At 36.8% G+C, this 12,523-nt stretch overlaps 1 protein-coding gene across 1 annotated transcript in view; it reads left to right on the top strand.

Annotated features, from left to right (window-relative positions):
• LOC116707856 (LHFPL tetraspan subfamily member 6 protein) overlaps positions 1-12,523 on the top strand; it is a 65,955-nt gene that overhangs the window by 51,451 nt on the left and 1,981 nt on the right. The window contains exon 3 of the mRNA XM_032545519.1: positions 6,935-7,033. Within this exon, the coding sequence (XP_032401410.1) occupies positions 6,935-7,033 (99 nt within the window). The remainder of the gene's footprint in view (positions 1-6,934; positions 7,034-12,523) is intronic.

The following is a 12,523-nucleotide window of genomic DNA, read 5'->3' as shown; positions in this document are numbered from 1 at the left end:
GAAAACTAGTTCTTTGGAGTCACCATAAACCTTTCAGGAAGAGTACAGTGTTGTCAGTTTTTATAACTCGTCCTCTTCTGCAGTGTGATGGAGCAGCCGCGTTGACTATAAAACAGCCCTCTGTTGAATTTATCCTGAACTATTCTCGTGGTAGCTTTGTGAAGTCTTGCAACAATTTCATCATGAGACGACCTTTTGCTTGAAGCAAAGTTAAGTTGTTTGTGAAAAGGGGAGATTTCCAGTCTGTGTTTTTGTGGACACAAAACTACACAAAAAAATCTGGTTGTCCATATAGATGATGCTTTATTTCTGAGGATGTTCTTAGTAGCCTGAAGGAAATTAGAATTTTAACTCTAAATGTAACCTCTGGTTTGCAAGTGGTAAAATGAAGACTTTAGTGTTGTTTCAATCTTGTTGCTTTCATGTTGCAGTTTTCAGAAAGTGTGAGTCAAGAGAACTAAGTGTACAGTGCTTGCTACATTTATTGGTCCCCCTGGTAAAGATGTGTAAAAAGCTTTAAAATGAATTCTTCTTGGCATGGTCTCATAATAAAATATCCGAAAATACCACCCATTTTTCTTTCATTTCAGTTCAGGGGAGAATTGGTTTTTTAACAATTCTCTATAAAGATAAGAACTGTTTCAAACAAAAACCCTGGTGTCAAAATGATTTTTGATACTGACTATTACTTCTTTTTACAAAGTTGGACTATATAAAAAGAGATGTTTGACCATTCCTTTTTACACAATCTCCCTGGATTGTCTATACAGGCTTGGGTTGTGTCTGGTGAAAATTTTCTCTGTTGATTTGGCTTTTTGATTTGGATTATGCTTTTTTGTTTGTTCATGTAATGATACATGCTCCTCTATTGATCTACGCACAGATATGAAGGCAGATGTTGTCTGAAGTCAAAGTATAGAGGCTTTAGCAAAGGCACTTCAACCAAGCCTGGGAGCAGTCCCTAAAAGTCAGCAAATTTGAAGAACAAACATGTAGACCTTTGACTGTAGCAAATTTTGCTGGGCAATAATAAATAGTATAAAATGCCATAATAATGCAAATACACTCTTTCAAAGATCAAGGAACTAATTTCTGAAGAAAATTTAGATTTGGAACTGGAAGACATTTTAAATATCTCAAAAAATAAATGAAAAACAAATAAAATGGATTATGAAGTCGCTGTAAACAAACTTGCCCTTCAAAATATATTAATCGTTAGGCTTAGATTGGGAAAACAGACTGTTTAGTGCCAGTTAGGACTTTTGTTTTAATAAAAAGTGTAAACTTTTACATTTACTACTGTGTACTGGGTGTCAAATATTTGTAGCAGTTTTTGAAATGCTGGTTTTATAATAGGATTAAAGGGCAGCATCTTTTATCGTTTAAATAAACGGTATTAATTTTGCGCTGGCCTTTTTGTGTTTGGTTTGTCATTTATACACCCCATTGACGGTGGACTGTCAGTAAGACAGTCTACCGCTGGTTGTAGTTTATTTTTATTTTTTCCAAGCAGTGGACATCTGAATCAGATGATTACAATTTTAGTGCTGATACATATTTGTTGTATTTCCATGTTTAGTTGCTTCTGTTTTACAACAAATGCAAGATGCCGACTCCGCAGGTTAAGTGGCTCACCACGGCCATTCGGTTTGAATTCAGATGTGTTCCCTCACTTTAAACCAGCATTTTCCTGGCTTGCTCTTGCTCATGGGACTTTCATACTGCACTCTGTGGTACCACTCCATGAGCCTGGCTAGTAACCGATGCGAGAGTTCCCACAATCAATCTTGCACCTTGAAACTATCGACCACATTTTGATTTATCGAGCTCATTTTATTTATCATACAATTAATCTCGACAAGCCTACAAATACAGCAGCACGGGGCAGATATAAATCTGAAGCAGTAAGCACCATGAGGCAGCAGAGGGCAAACAACCCAGCAAGCCACCTCACAAACCCAAAGCACCCAAACACTGCAAGCCCCCACACCCAATGACCACAGCCAAAATAAAGGATCCTGCCTTGTAACTTGTAGATTGAGAGCTACCTTGACATCACTTTAAGTTAAAGCTAGCAACCTAACCCCATACACTGACCCAAGCACTCAGTTTTACCTTAAGTCCCTGTAGAGTTTAATAAACTCTCCACCTGTATGACAGAAAGAGCTTTTTCCAGGCATGCCTTTGAGAAAACTATTTATAAAACAAAGTTCTATTATAAAGCAAAGTAAACTATAAATTTGAAAAATGCTTCGATTATGTCGATAGATAGATAGATAGATAGATAGATAGATAGATAGATAGATAGATAGATAGATAGATAGATAGATAGATAGATAGATAGATAGAGTTTTGGTGGGTTATCAAACTCATTAAAGAAACAAATTACCCAGACTGCACTCATTTGTGGCTCAAACAGCTACAGAAACTCTTAGGTGTTCCAGCAGCTGACAAGCACACGTGAAATGAAACAAATCCCCAAATGTCTCTTTTGTGCAAATTGTAGCGTGTTGGTGTCAGCTTTGGTGAAAAGGACAGGAAGTATCTCTGCACAGCAGCGTGCATGCAGAATAACAGCCTAAAGGTAGTTGCCTCTGAAAGCTCTGCATGTTTTTAACATTTTGGCTCGCAAACATTCTGTGAAAGAACGTCTTATACTCTTACTAATCTTTTTCCCACATCCCAGTCTGCAGCTTTCCTACCTCCAGTTTTCAATAGCCCGCATACTGAGTGTGGAGGATGAGATTTGCTGGATTTATCCATCTCCAGAAAAAATAAATAAATCGAATAGATAAAAGCCAAACGAGGAACGTGGGACCACATTAGACACAGACCTGAATCGCACCTTAGTGATTCGTTCATATTTTTATTTGTCTGCCCCCACAGTGATTTGTTCTATGCCATGTCTGTCTTAATGGTGTCATGGTGAATTGTGAGGCCTTACGTTGATTTCACCCACTCAAATGTTGCAGGATCAGAGAGTTCTCATTTTAAAATTGCTGGAAGCAGCAACTGTTTGTAGTCTGACCTGCTCTGATTTTGCCAAATGAAAGAAATTGACTAATATATTTGTTGTTGTGAGAATTCTCCTTCTGCTTTTAAATTATCCATCCATTCATTCATGATTTAGATTTTAGAGGTGAAATGTATACATCATGTTACAGTATCTACTCATTCATCTTGGCAGATTGATGCAAGACCTGTATTACTGCATACACGACCCCAACCAACATAGTCAGCTCTCACTCTATTTATCATCAACAACGCAATTGAACTCCTCCTATTGACTCAAAGACCAACCCCCTGCTTGGAGGAAGCAGTCCTCCTTTTTCCATTAAGAGGCATTCAGACTACAAACCACTCCTCCATACATTGAAAGTCCTCGCTTGATTTAACCAGAACCAAATCATAGGTAAAACATCAAAGTTCAGCCCAGAGGTTCCCCAGCCAGACAACTCCCTCTCCACAGTAAACCTTGAGATGCTGTCCAGAAAAGCTACAGAGAACAATTGGGGAGAAATGGCAGTCCTGACAGAATCCAACGGCCGCTGGAACCACACTCAACTTTGTGCCGAGAATGTAGACACAAGTCTTTCTGTGGTTGTACGGGGACTGAGTAGCACTTAAAAGAATCTTGGGCACCCCATACTCCCCCCCCTCAAATTCAGTTGAAGAACAAGGATGTAAGCATCCAGAAAACACACATAAATCTGAAAAGTGACCATACAGTCTTGCTTGGGTAAGATCTGGTTAATGTCCATGGCCAGGAGGCCACAGGACTCCATACTTGCTCTGGTGTCCAGGAAAATAAGTTCAGTCCTAATTTTGACGGATGGCAACGTGGATGTGCTTCACATGGCGCTGTCATGCGCAGCTTTGTGGAGGCAGTATAAACGCTCTCCCTGACTATAATGGGTGCCTAATTACTGTGGAGTCCATTACATAGTGGAGCAGAGAAGCATGCAGTGTAAATTAGGTGCGACAATCAGTAGCATCATTTTTTCCAACAAGCTAGAGCAGCAACTCTCCAACTTTTCAGCTTCAGACCTTGACTATCAGTTGAGAATACAAACATTTCCACCAACTCAGCTAAAACAGGGGTATAAAAAACTTGCAAGTGCTTTTTTTTAAGCCTTTCTGACATTTATAGAATTCAAATTCTTTGTCATTCTCCCACAGTTGTTTATTCACGAACCAGTGCCTATAATAAGCCTTCCCAGGGATGCCGAGAAGCTTAATCCCTTCATTGCTGATTTTTTTTCTGGTCCCCTTTCCTAAAATTAGCTTTCGAGGATGTCTCCAGATGGCAGCACTCACTGAGAGCGTCTGTAATCATGAACTGTGACTACTATAATAATAATAATAATAATAATAATAATAATAATAATGGAGGAAGGGGGTTGCGGTCTAAGAGAGAAAATCAAATGATTGCCTTTTTAAAATTAAAATTGTAATTGTTTAAAATTGTAAACAATTTAAAAAAGTTTTTATTTGCTTTTTGTGTGTTTTGTGTCTACAGCGACTCAATAGTTTGATTGTTTTTCAGCAGACATGTTGAGCTTTTTCTCTTAAAGAAATGGAAATTTTGCTCTTTGAAAGCTTACATAAATATTTTTTTTAATCACACATTTGTTTTTATTTATCTTCTGTATTGCTGCAGAGACATTCAATTTGATTACATGCTGGTGCATCTGTGTCTTGCACTTAAAAGAGAATTGGAGATTTTCTTTAATAATAGTCATGCATATGTAATCACTTTGGCAAGCTTTACAGTCTATATGCTTACAACCTTGAATCTTAGCACATTAAATCACACTATATAACTGAAAATATTCAAATTGCTGTTTATGGGTGTTTTTCCACCTAGCAGGATGTTGGGTGTTGGGTTTATCACTGTAACACGGTGGCTGCTTGAACAAGGGATTAATGCGCCCTGCTTGTGTTTTACTCTTCCTGCATGCTCAGCTAAATGTTGTAATTTTTCAGGGGTGCAGCAAAGACTAATCTGAAATTCTCTTAAAGCTCTGAAGAGAAATGGGTGAGTTATTGCATATGTGAATATCCCTGGATCCCCCCACTGATACTCAGCTGTAATGATACAGACTTGGCCAAAGCCTGTTTTATATCCCCTTGCTCTCATCAGTATGCCAGAGTTTCACTGAATTGATTTTCTAGCAGCACTACCACAGTCAAACACTCTGTTTTTCTCACACAACTGCATCAGAAACACGTTGTCCTTTTGCACTTTGATGGGGAGGGAGAAAACACAGATGTCTTTTTCACTTTTCCCACTCCGCCCCAAATGTTAGTCGGTTTGTTCGGCCCATCTCCATTAGCATGTGGATTAATTTCTGTTTCTTATCAAGTCTAGATGTAATAAGGCAGCCTTGGATGGTACAGCTAATCATGTTGGAAGGCAGTGCTTTCTTGCTTTTCTTTTTTTTTTTCTCCTCAGCTGCCATCCTCACATCCCAAAACTGATAGCAGGGCAGACGCATCAGAGAGGATTAGGCTAATGTGATGGCAGAGCCACCTACAAGGGGCCCCCACAGGATAATTTTAAGAGACAGTCCTTGACATTCAGGGAATAACTTGTCAGGACCTGGCTACAGGCAAATATTGAGGATATTAATCCTTAATGTAATGGCCTTGACTAGATTTTACTCTTGTCTCTGTGAGCAGCTTTAAGCACAGTCATAAGTCTCTTTAATCACTGACATAAAGCAGTCCCTCAAGGATTCTCCTGAGTTTTACAGTAATTATTGCATAGCGGGGGAAAAAAACGCTTGTGTTTTTCACTCTTGCCTGTGTGAGAAATTGCCAAGCGATTTGCATAATGTTTGCTGTTAATTTGCACGAGTTTGATGATTTGCTGGCTGAGGAGTGCTTTGTTTTGCTGCAGTAAAAATGGAATGAAGTGTGAAATCACAATCCGTGTCATTTTACAAAGAATTTTTGGGGGAATGGTTTAGGGCTTGCTGTGCCCAAGCTGGTATCTGACATGGACAAAACAAAGAATAAAAATTAATCCTTCTTTCTCCTGTTGCTTATAAGAATAAACCATGACCTTTTCCACATTTTGACATGTTGTAAATACAGATAGCAAATAATCTAGTTGGAATTTTATCATATAAACAATAAAGGTGGTGCATAACTGGGAAGTGAAATGAAAAGAGTTTACAAAAATCATTCACAAAAGTGCAGCTTGCACTATAGTTCAGACAGTTCAAGAATCACTGTCTGAATAGTTGAATAGGTAAGAATGAGGTTAATTTATTAAAAGAGCAACAATTATTCATGTATCCAAACAATCTGGCCTTTACCAAGTGTAGATAGAAGAAACCCGTAGGAAACTGTGTGCACAGTTTGCTGCCAACTATGTTGGGGAGGCAGTAAATCTACAGAACATGTTCAAGATGGTTTTCTTCAGTCGATCAATCTTGGGCTATCTTAGAAACTAAAAAATACCTTGTCCAGATAAATTCATGGTATGCTATTTCTATAAAAAAAAAAAGTGTATAAAAATAAAACTGAATTATTAGTACTATGTGATACTTTGTGTAAGTCGACTACATAAAATCCAGATAAATTAAATTGAATATTCAGAATTGAACTTGACGTCAAAGTGGCATGAACACTTTTGCAAACTGTTAATAATGAAATAATGATGTCAAAAACGCAACATGTTGCTTTGTATTTTTATTAATATCAATGACAGGTTTCCAAATTATGTAAACCCTGAGGGATCCATCCATAAAGCAATGCCAACCGTCCTCCAGGAGCTTAATTATGAGAGTCTGTCCTTGATGCAGGTTTCCTTTCATAAGCCGTGTCTTCTCAGCCTCCAGCCATGTTTTGTGATATTTCCGAGTCCCCTGTGATGGGCTCCTCTACTGCAGCCGCCTCATCATTTTCTCATCATCTTCTTCTTTAGGTCTGCTCATTGGGTCGGGCTGTGCACTCTATCCACTGGGATGGGACAGTGAAGAAGTCCAGCAGACCTGCAGCAACAGCTCAGGCCAATTTAAATTGGGTAAGAAACTACAAATTCATTAATTCATGAATTCGTCTCGTGTTTACTGGGTGTTTTAGTCCCATAAGCGAAGAATCTAGGAAAGAGATATGTACTTTGTCTGAGCAATGACATACAATCCATTTTTTTTTCAGAAAACAGACACCTGCCTCTCTTGCTGTCATATTCTGTAGAGCCGTGATTTCCTTGTGTTTAAAATTCATGATATAAAGTCAGCCGAGCCTCCTCTAGCTGGTGAGCTGCTGGTTACAGCTATAAATATGTGCCGAGAATAACTAGGAACTCGACTTGCGCTCTGTATGCAGCTGGCATTATCAGGTCTAACTCACAGACAGTAATATGCTTTTTTATCAGACACTTGGGAGGCAGGAGATCTTTTCATCTCACTGCTCCTATATTTGATGCTAATCAAATAGTGCTGAATGTTTTACTTCATTTAAATATTTTATTAAGAACTGCTTCATCAGCAAACTTCAGAGGGGAGAAGGGAGAGATATTTAGTAGGATTTAGACAAATAACGCAAGACAATCCATTTTGAAATTTTTCATTAGGCTGGCTTGATTGGGTTGTGTTTAGAGTCGACATTTGGAGCTCAGATTGTACAACTGACAAACAGGCTGTGTTTAAATAGAAAATGCAGTTATGTGTTGAATTTTAATGACATTTTTCAAATTAATTCTGTAATTTGTTCAAGTCTTTTCTAATGGACACTTGTATGAGAATGGATTTTAGACTCCACACAACATTGGAAATGTTCAATATAAACTGGTATTATATGTAGTTTTGCTTCTATAAAAAATAACCTTTATTTAGTGTTATGAATTACATAAAATGTTTCTTAGGAAGTGCTTTTACCACCAAGAGCCACTGAAACATCACAGATCAGAAACAACCATTTAATTACCATTGTGCCCAGTTGGAACTTGAAAAAGAAAACTTATTTTAGTTGACAGTATCATTACACTCTAGTTCTTCAAAAATAAAGTAAATCCCCATTAAATAGAATATAATTACACTCATTTGTCCCTTACTAGTTTCTAAACAGCTGACTTTGTCTAAAAATACACAATAATTTCCACATCTATATTATTAATTAAACAAAAATAAGACAAAAAAAAGGAAAAGCTATATGTAAAAACTTTCATTTCAATATACTGTACAGTTGCTTCTAACCAAATGCACACGAATAACTGACCATCATCTGTCTGACCACGTACATTAAAACAGAGTTTTATCTTTTGCCTGTCTTGGAGTATACAGGTTTGTGTAAACACAATGAATGTCACGGAGGAAAGACATTAGCAATGATCTTAGAAACACAATTTTATGACCTATCAATCTTGATTATGAGACCATCCCCAAAGTATTTGAAGTCCATCATTCTTCAGTGAGAAAGATTATTCTCAAGTTTAAAATATCTATTCTTTTACTTTGCTGTTCAAGTTTCAGCAATGTGAATGTTGAAGTTCACTACATGACAATTAGAAAGATACTTAACACTGCTTTTTGGAATTATAAAGGCAGAACGATATTTATGTCAACCATTAGTCCACATTTCTTCCTGTGGGCTTTATGTGGAGGTGGCCACTTTTCCATTTGTGGGCCCAGAATCACAAACACAATTTCGAACCCCCTCTAGTGCTGATTCTGGGTTGGGTACACCAGCAAATGTTGTCTTTCTCCCTTAAAATCTCTGAATAGTAGCTCTTATTCTGACCTTTTCTCTTAGACTAATATTCTAAAGGAATAATGGTGTTATTGGTGTTATGATGGGGGAATCACAAACCCCTCCATCATGTTAAGGTGGCAAACCTATAAATGCTTTTCTTTCTCCATTCTCAAGTCAAATGTGTCTGTCAACTAATGGGGCGTACTTTACATCATTAAATTAAAGCTGCAATATGTAACTTTTGTAGAAAAAAAAAAAACGTTTTCTAAATATTTGTTAATAATGTCAGTATGTCGAGACAGTATCGTATGAGACAGATTAGAAGAACTTAAACTCCTCTTGATATCTGCTTCAGCTTTAATTTCAGTTTAGTAAATAATGACATGACCTCTGCTTTAGCAATAATAAATGCCCTGGTGAAAACAGTGACATGCCAGACTACTCTGCTATATTTAGTTCACCTCAAATAGGCCAGCAATAATTGCATGTTGTCACTTCTGTTTCTGGACGGCAGGCAAGAACCATCTTTCTGAAATTCAAATAAGTCACAGAAGACAAGCAGACTTTATAGCCACTGCTGGACTGTAAGTTCTGAGAGGCAATAAACATGTAAACGAGCTCATAAGTTTTGCTCTGTTTACTCACTGGAGTTACTACTTTATCACTTGCAAGCCAGTTGGCCTTTAGTCTTTTTTGTAAGCAACTGCTGATTAGCTTTAGATACATGAGGAACTTTCAGGTTAATGTTATATTTGTGGAAAACCAAAAGGGCACATAAAGTAAAGGTCAGTTTATTAGGCATGACCCGCCCATGATTGGCTCGTGCTAATTCTAAAGCTAACCAGCCTTTTGGTTTCTTTCAGCAGACAACATCATAGATTATATATAAGCACGCAGAGCTTGCTGACAGATGTCGGTTGACTCCAAACACCATATCTCTTCATTACCGTGAACTATACCACAACCTGTTTTCCCCTTTTCATGTTCCCTGACATGAATACAAAGAAAGTCACGTTTTAGAACATGAATCAATAGGTTTATTTTGCATCGGTTTACACAAACTGCCATGAGAGTACATTCTTCTGTCAGTAATTGTTCTGACAAATTACCCAGAACAGCTGGATGAAAGATCAGTGAACACTGTGTCCTTTAACAAGACAAAAAACACCAATTATACTTGTTCTCCTGCAGTTCTGCAGCTTTCAAAGACAGCCAACACTGCAGAAAAAAAAGGTTGTGTCAAACAAATTACAGCTTCGTATAGTCAACAGCTGTCAATATGTCTACATTTGAATTTGACGGGATCTATATAACAACCTTCTCCATATTAATCAACTCAATGATTCATTGATTAGTTACCTTCCCAATTAAATCCAGAGCATGCCATCAGAAGTAATTATGTTTGGTATCCAGTTCTCACATTGTGATTTCCTCTTTGAAATAGCAGACTGTTTGAGCATTATTGTTAACAAGCATGCTTGCTTCAGAGTGTCATTTGCTGCTCCTGGCAAATTAATTTTTTCTTGTTTCAGACTGTAGCTGCTGTTGCTCTAGTAAGCGACATGACAGGCTGATGATTTTTTTCTCTCTTTTTTTTGTCCCATGCGAGCAGCAGATTTCACACAGATCTTCACACAAATTAATTCCTCTTTCTCATTTATTAATCATGAGGAGTGTAGACGACAGTTCAAAATGCCTTTGGAGATCACCAACGCTGGGTGTGTGTGTTGCATCTGAAGATCTCAACATGAAAAAGCATAAAAAAACAAAACTTCTCTCTGCTTTGACCAGACAGGGTATTTGTAAATGAAATATTCTCACTTTGATCATTTAAAATTATAAACACAAAAAAATATTTATGAATAATGTCCATTATTTTTTATGGAGTGTGACAATGAAGCAAAATAATTACCTTGTGTTCGATCTTTGAAGGTTTTTTCTGCACTGAGAACACAAGTGACAGGGTTTATTCATGCAATGCTTACTATTTCCATCCAATTTTAGGTCATAATATCTTTTAAAACAAGCTTCTTGCATAATTGGCAATTCAGCTTCCTATTCAGCTTTTTTTAATTTTGCTCTAAACCCACTATCTGAATTTAAATATTTAAATGGTCATAACTCTTAAATTATTGGTCAAGGTGTCAGTATGACTGAACCACAAAGGCACTTAAATTTTATTGCTGAAATCATTACAGATTTCCTCACAATTATTTATATTTACCAGATTTATTACAGAATATGCATCAGAATGATACTCTCATGCAAATGGGGAGGACAGATTCCAGAATGTAATGATATTTTTAAAAAGCAGCTGCTGTTGACTCCAAGGCTTTATCAGGTGTACAATGTTGGTAAAACGGTCTGAAAAGCTGTGACATCCACCAACAATATTATTTGATGTTGGTGCAATTCAGCAAATCTGTCTAACTGTGACTGATCATTAAATATTCATAAGCTGGGGTGACATTACACCAGGAGATTATGTGAGAGAGGAAGAGACGTAACACAGAAAAGCTTAATTAAATGGAAATTCAGAGTTTTAGGGAAAGTCCGAAAAATATTATTTTATTAATGTTTTAGTTAGTTAGCTGGTTAGTTAGTTAGTTGGTTAGTTAGTTAGTCATATCGAAACACCTGTCTATATGTATTCTTTTGAGAATGTAGATTTTCAAATCCAGCATGTCTAATAGTAGAGGTCAAAATCTCAAAAATATAAAATATCAACTTTACTCTTTTGTGTTCTGCTTTCTGCTTTAAACGTTTTCTCTCTCTCTTTATTTCAACAATGTGTAAACATGTCTGCATATGTCAGATAAAATTGAGGTTTTTACGTGCTACGTGCTTAAAATAGCTCAATTTGAGTCTTCTTCACTTACTAGCAGCATTGGGACCAAAGTGTGTTGTTGTTAGTCTAACCTGAAAACTCTTAGGTTTGGTACGTTCCTTGATTGGAAAAGATTCAGTTTTAAAGTTTTGGCCAATTTCTTGAAGCCTCTCTATTTGATAATAACATTATGGTGTATATCTTATTGGTTATGCATGCATCAACTTTAGCTAACACAGTTCAGTTAGCCAAAATATTACTTAAATTAGTGGCCTGAAATCAATATCTAGTACAACAGATGTGTTTGTATGAGGTCAGACATTTAATCTGTCCCATTTTTTACAAAAAATCAGAATTCTAAAATGAGCAACATAGTTATGGAAAGTTGTTGCAACAATTACAACATATCAAAAGCCAATGCGAATGTTGCGTAATTTTTCCAAACGTGCCTCTCTAAAAGTTACTTCCACATGCTGCAGTAATGTTGTGCTTTCAAAAGCATTCCTAAAAGTCCTTTAAATTAATTTGTCGCATACCAGACTGTTGGAGAATGAGGTTAAACTTTGCTCCTTACTTTTGTTTTAATGATTCTCACACGCAAGAGGGAAATGTAGGAGCAGCCTGAACAAAAATGTTAAGCATCTGGCTCCATTCCTTTCAACTCACACTAACATGTTAGGGTCAAACATATTCTACAGTATACCCAAGACACACCATACAGATTATACACCATATTATGCATTTTTTAATGAAACATTTCTAGCTGCTGTTTAAGACGCAGGGAATCTTTCAGTTTCAGCACACCTGTCAGAAATTGTATTTATTTATTTTATTTTGTAATAATAGATTCCCCAACAGTTTGTTAGAAAAATAATCAATATAGTGAAACAATTAATTTTAGCAATATAACTCTCAGTTTAAAAACATACATACAATCACCAAATTATAAAACTATGGATAATTAATGTTGATGTTCCTTCCCCAAATGTTCTC

The sequence above is a fragment of the Xiphophorus hellerii genome, chromosome 18 (assembly GCF_003331165.1).
Source record: "Xiphophorus hellerii strain 12219 chromosome 18, Xiphophorus_hellerii-4.1, whole genome shotgun sequence".
NCBI classification, from domain to species: domain Eukaryota; kingdom Metazoa; phylum Chordata; class Actinopteri; order Cyprinodontiformes; family Poeciliidae; genus Xiphophorus; species Xiphophorus hellerii.
The sequence above is the reverse complement of the archived record's forward strand: the minus strand, read 5'-3'. Positions and strand labels throughout refer to the sequence as shown.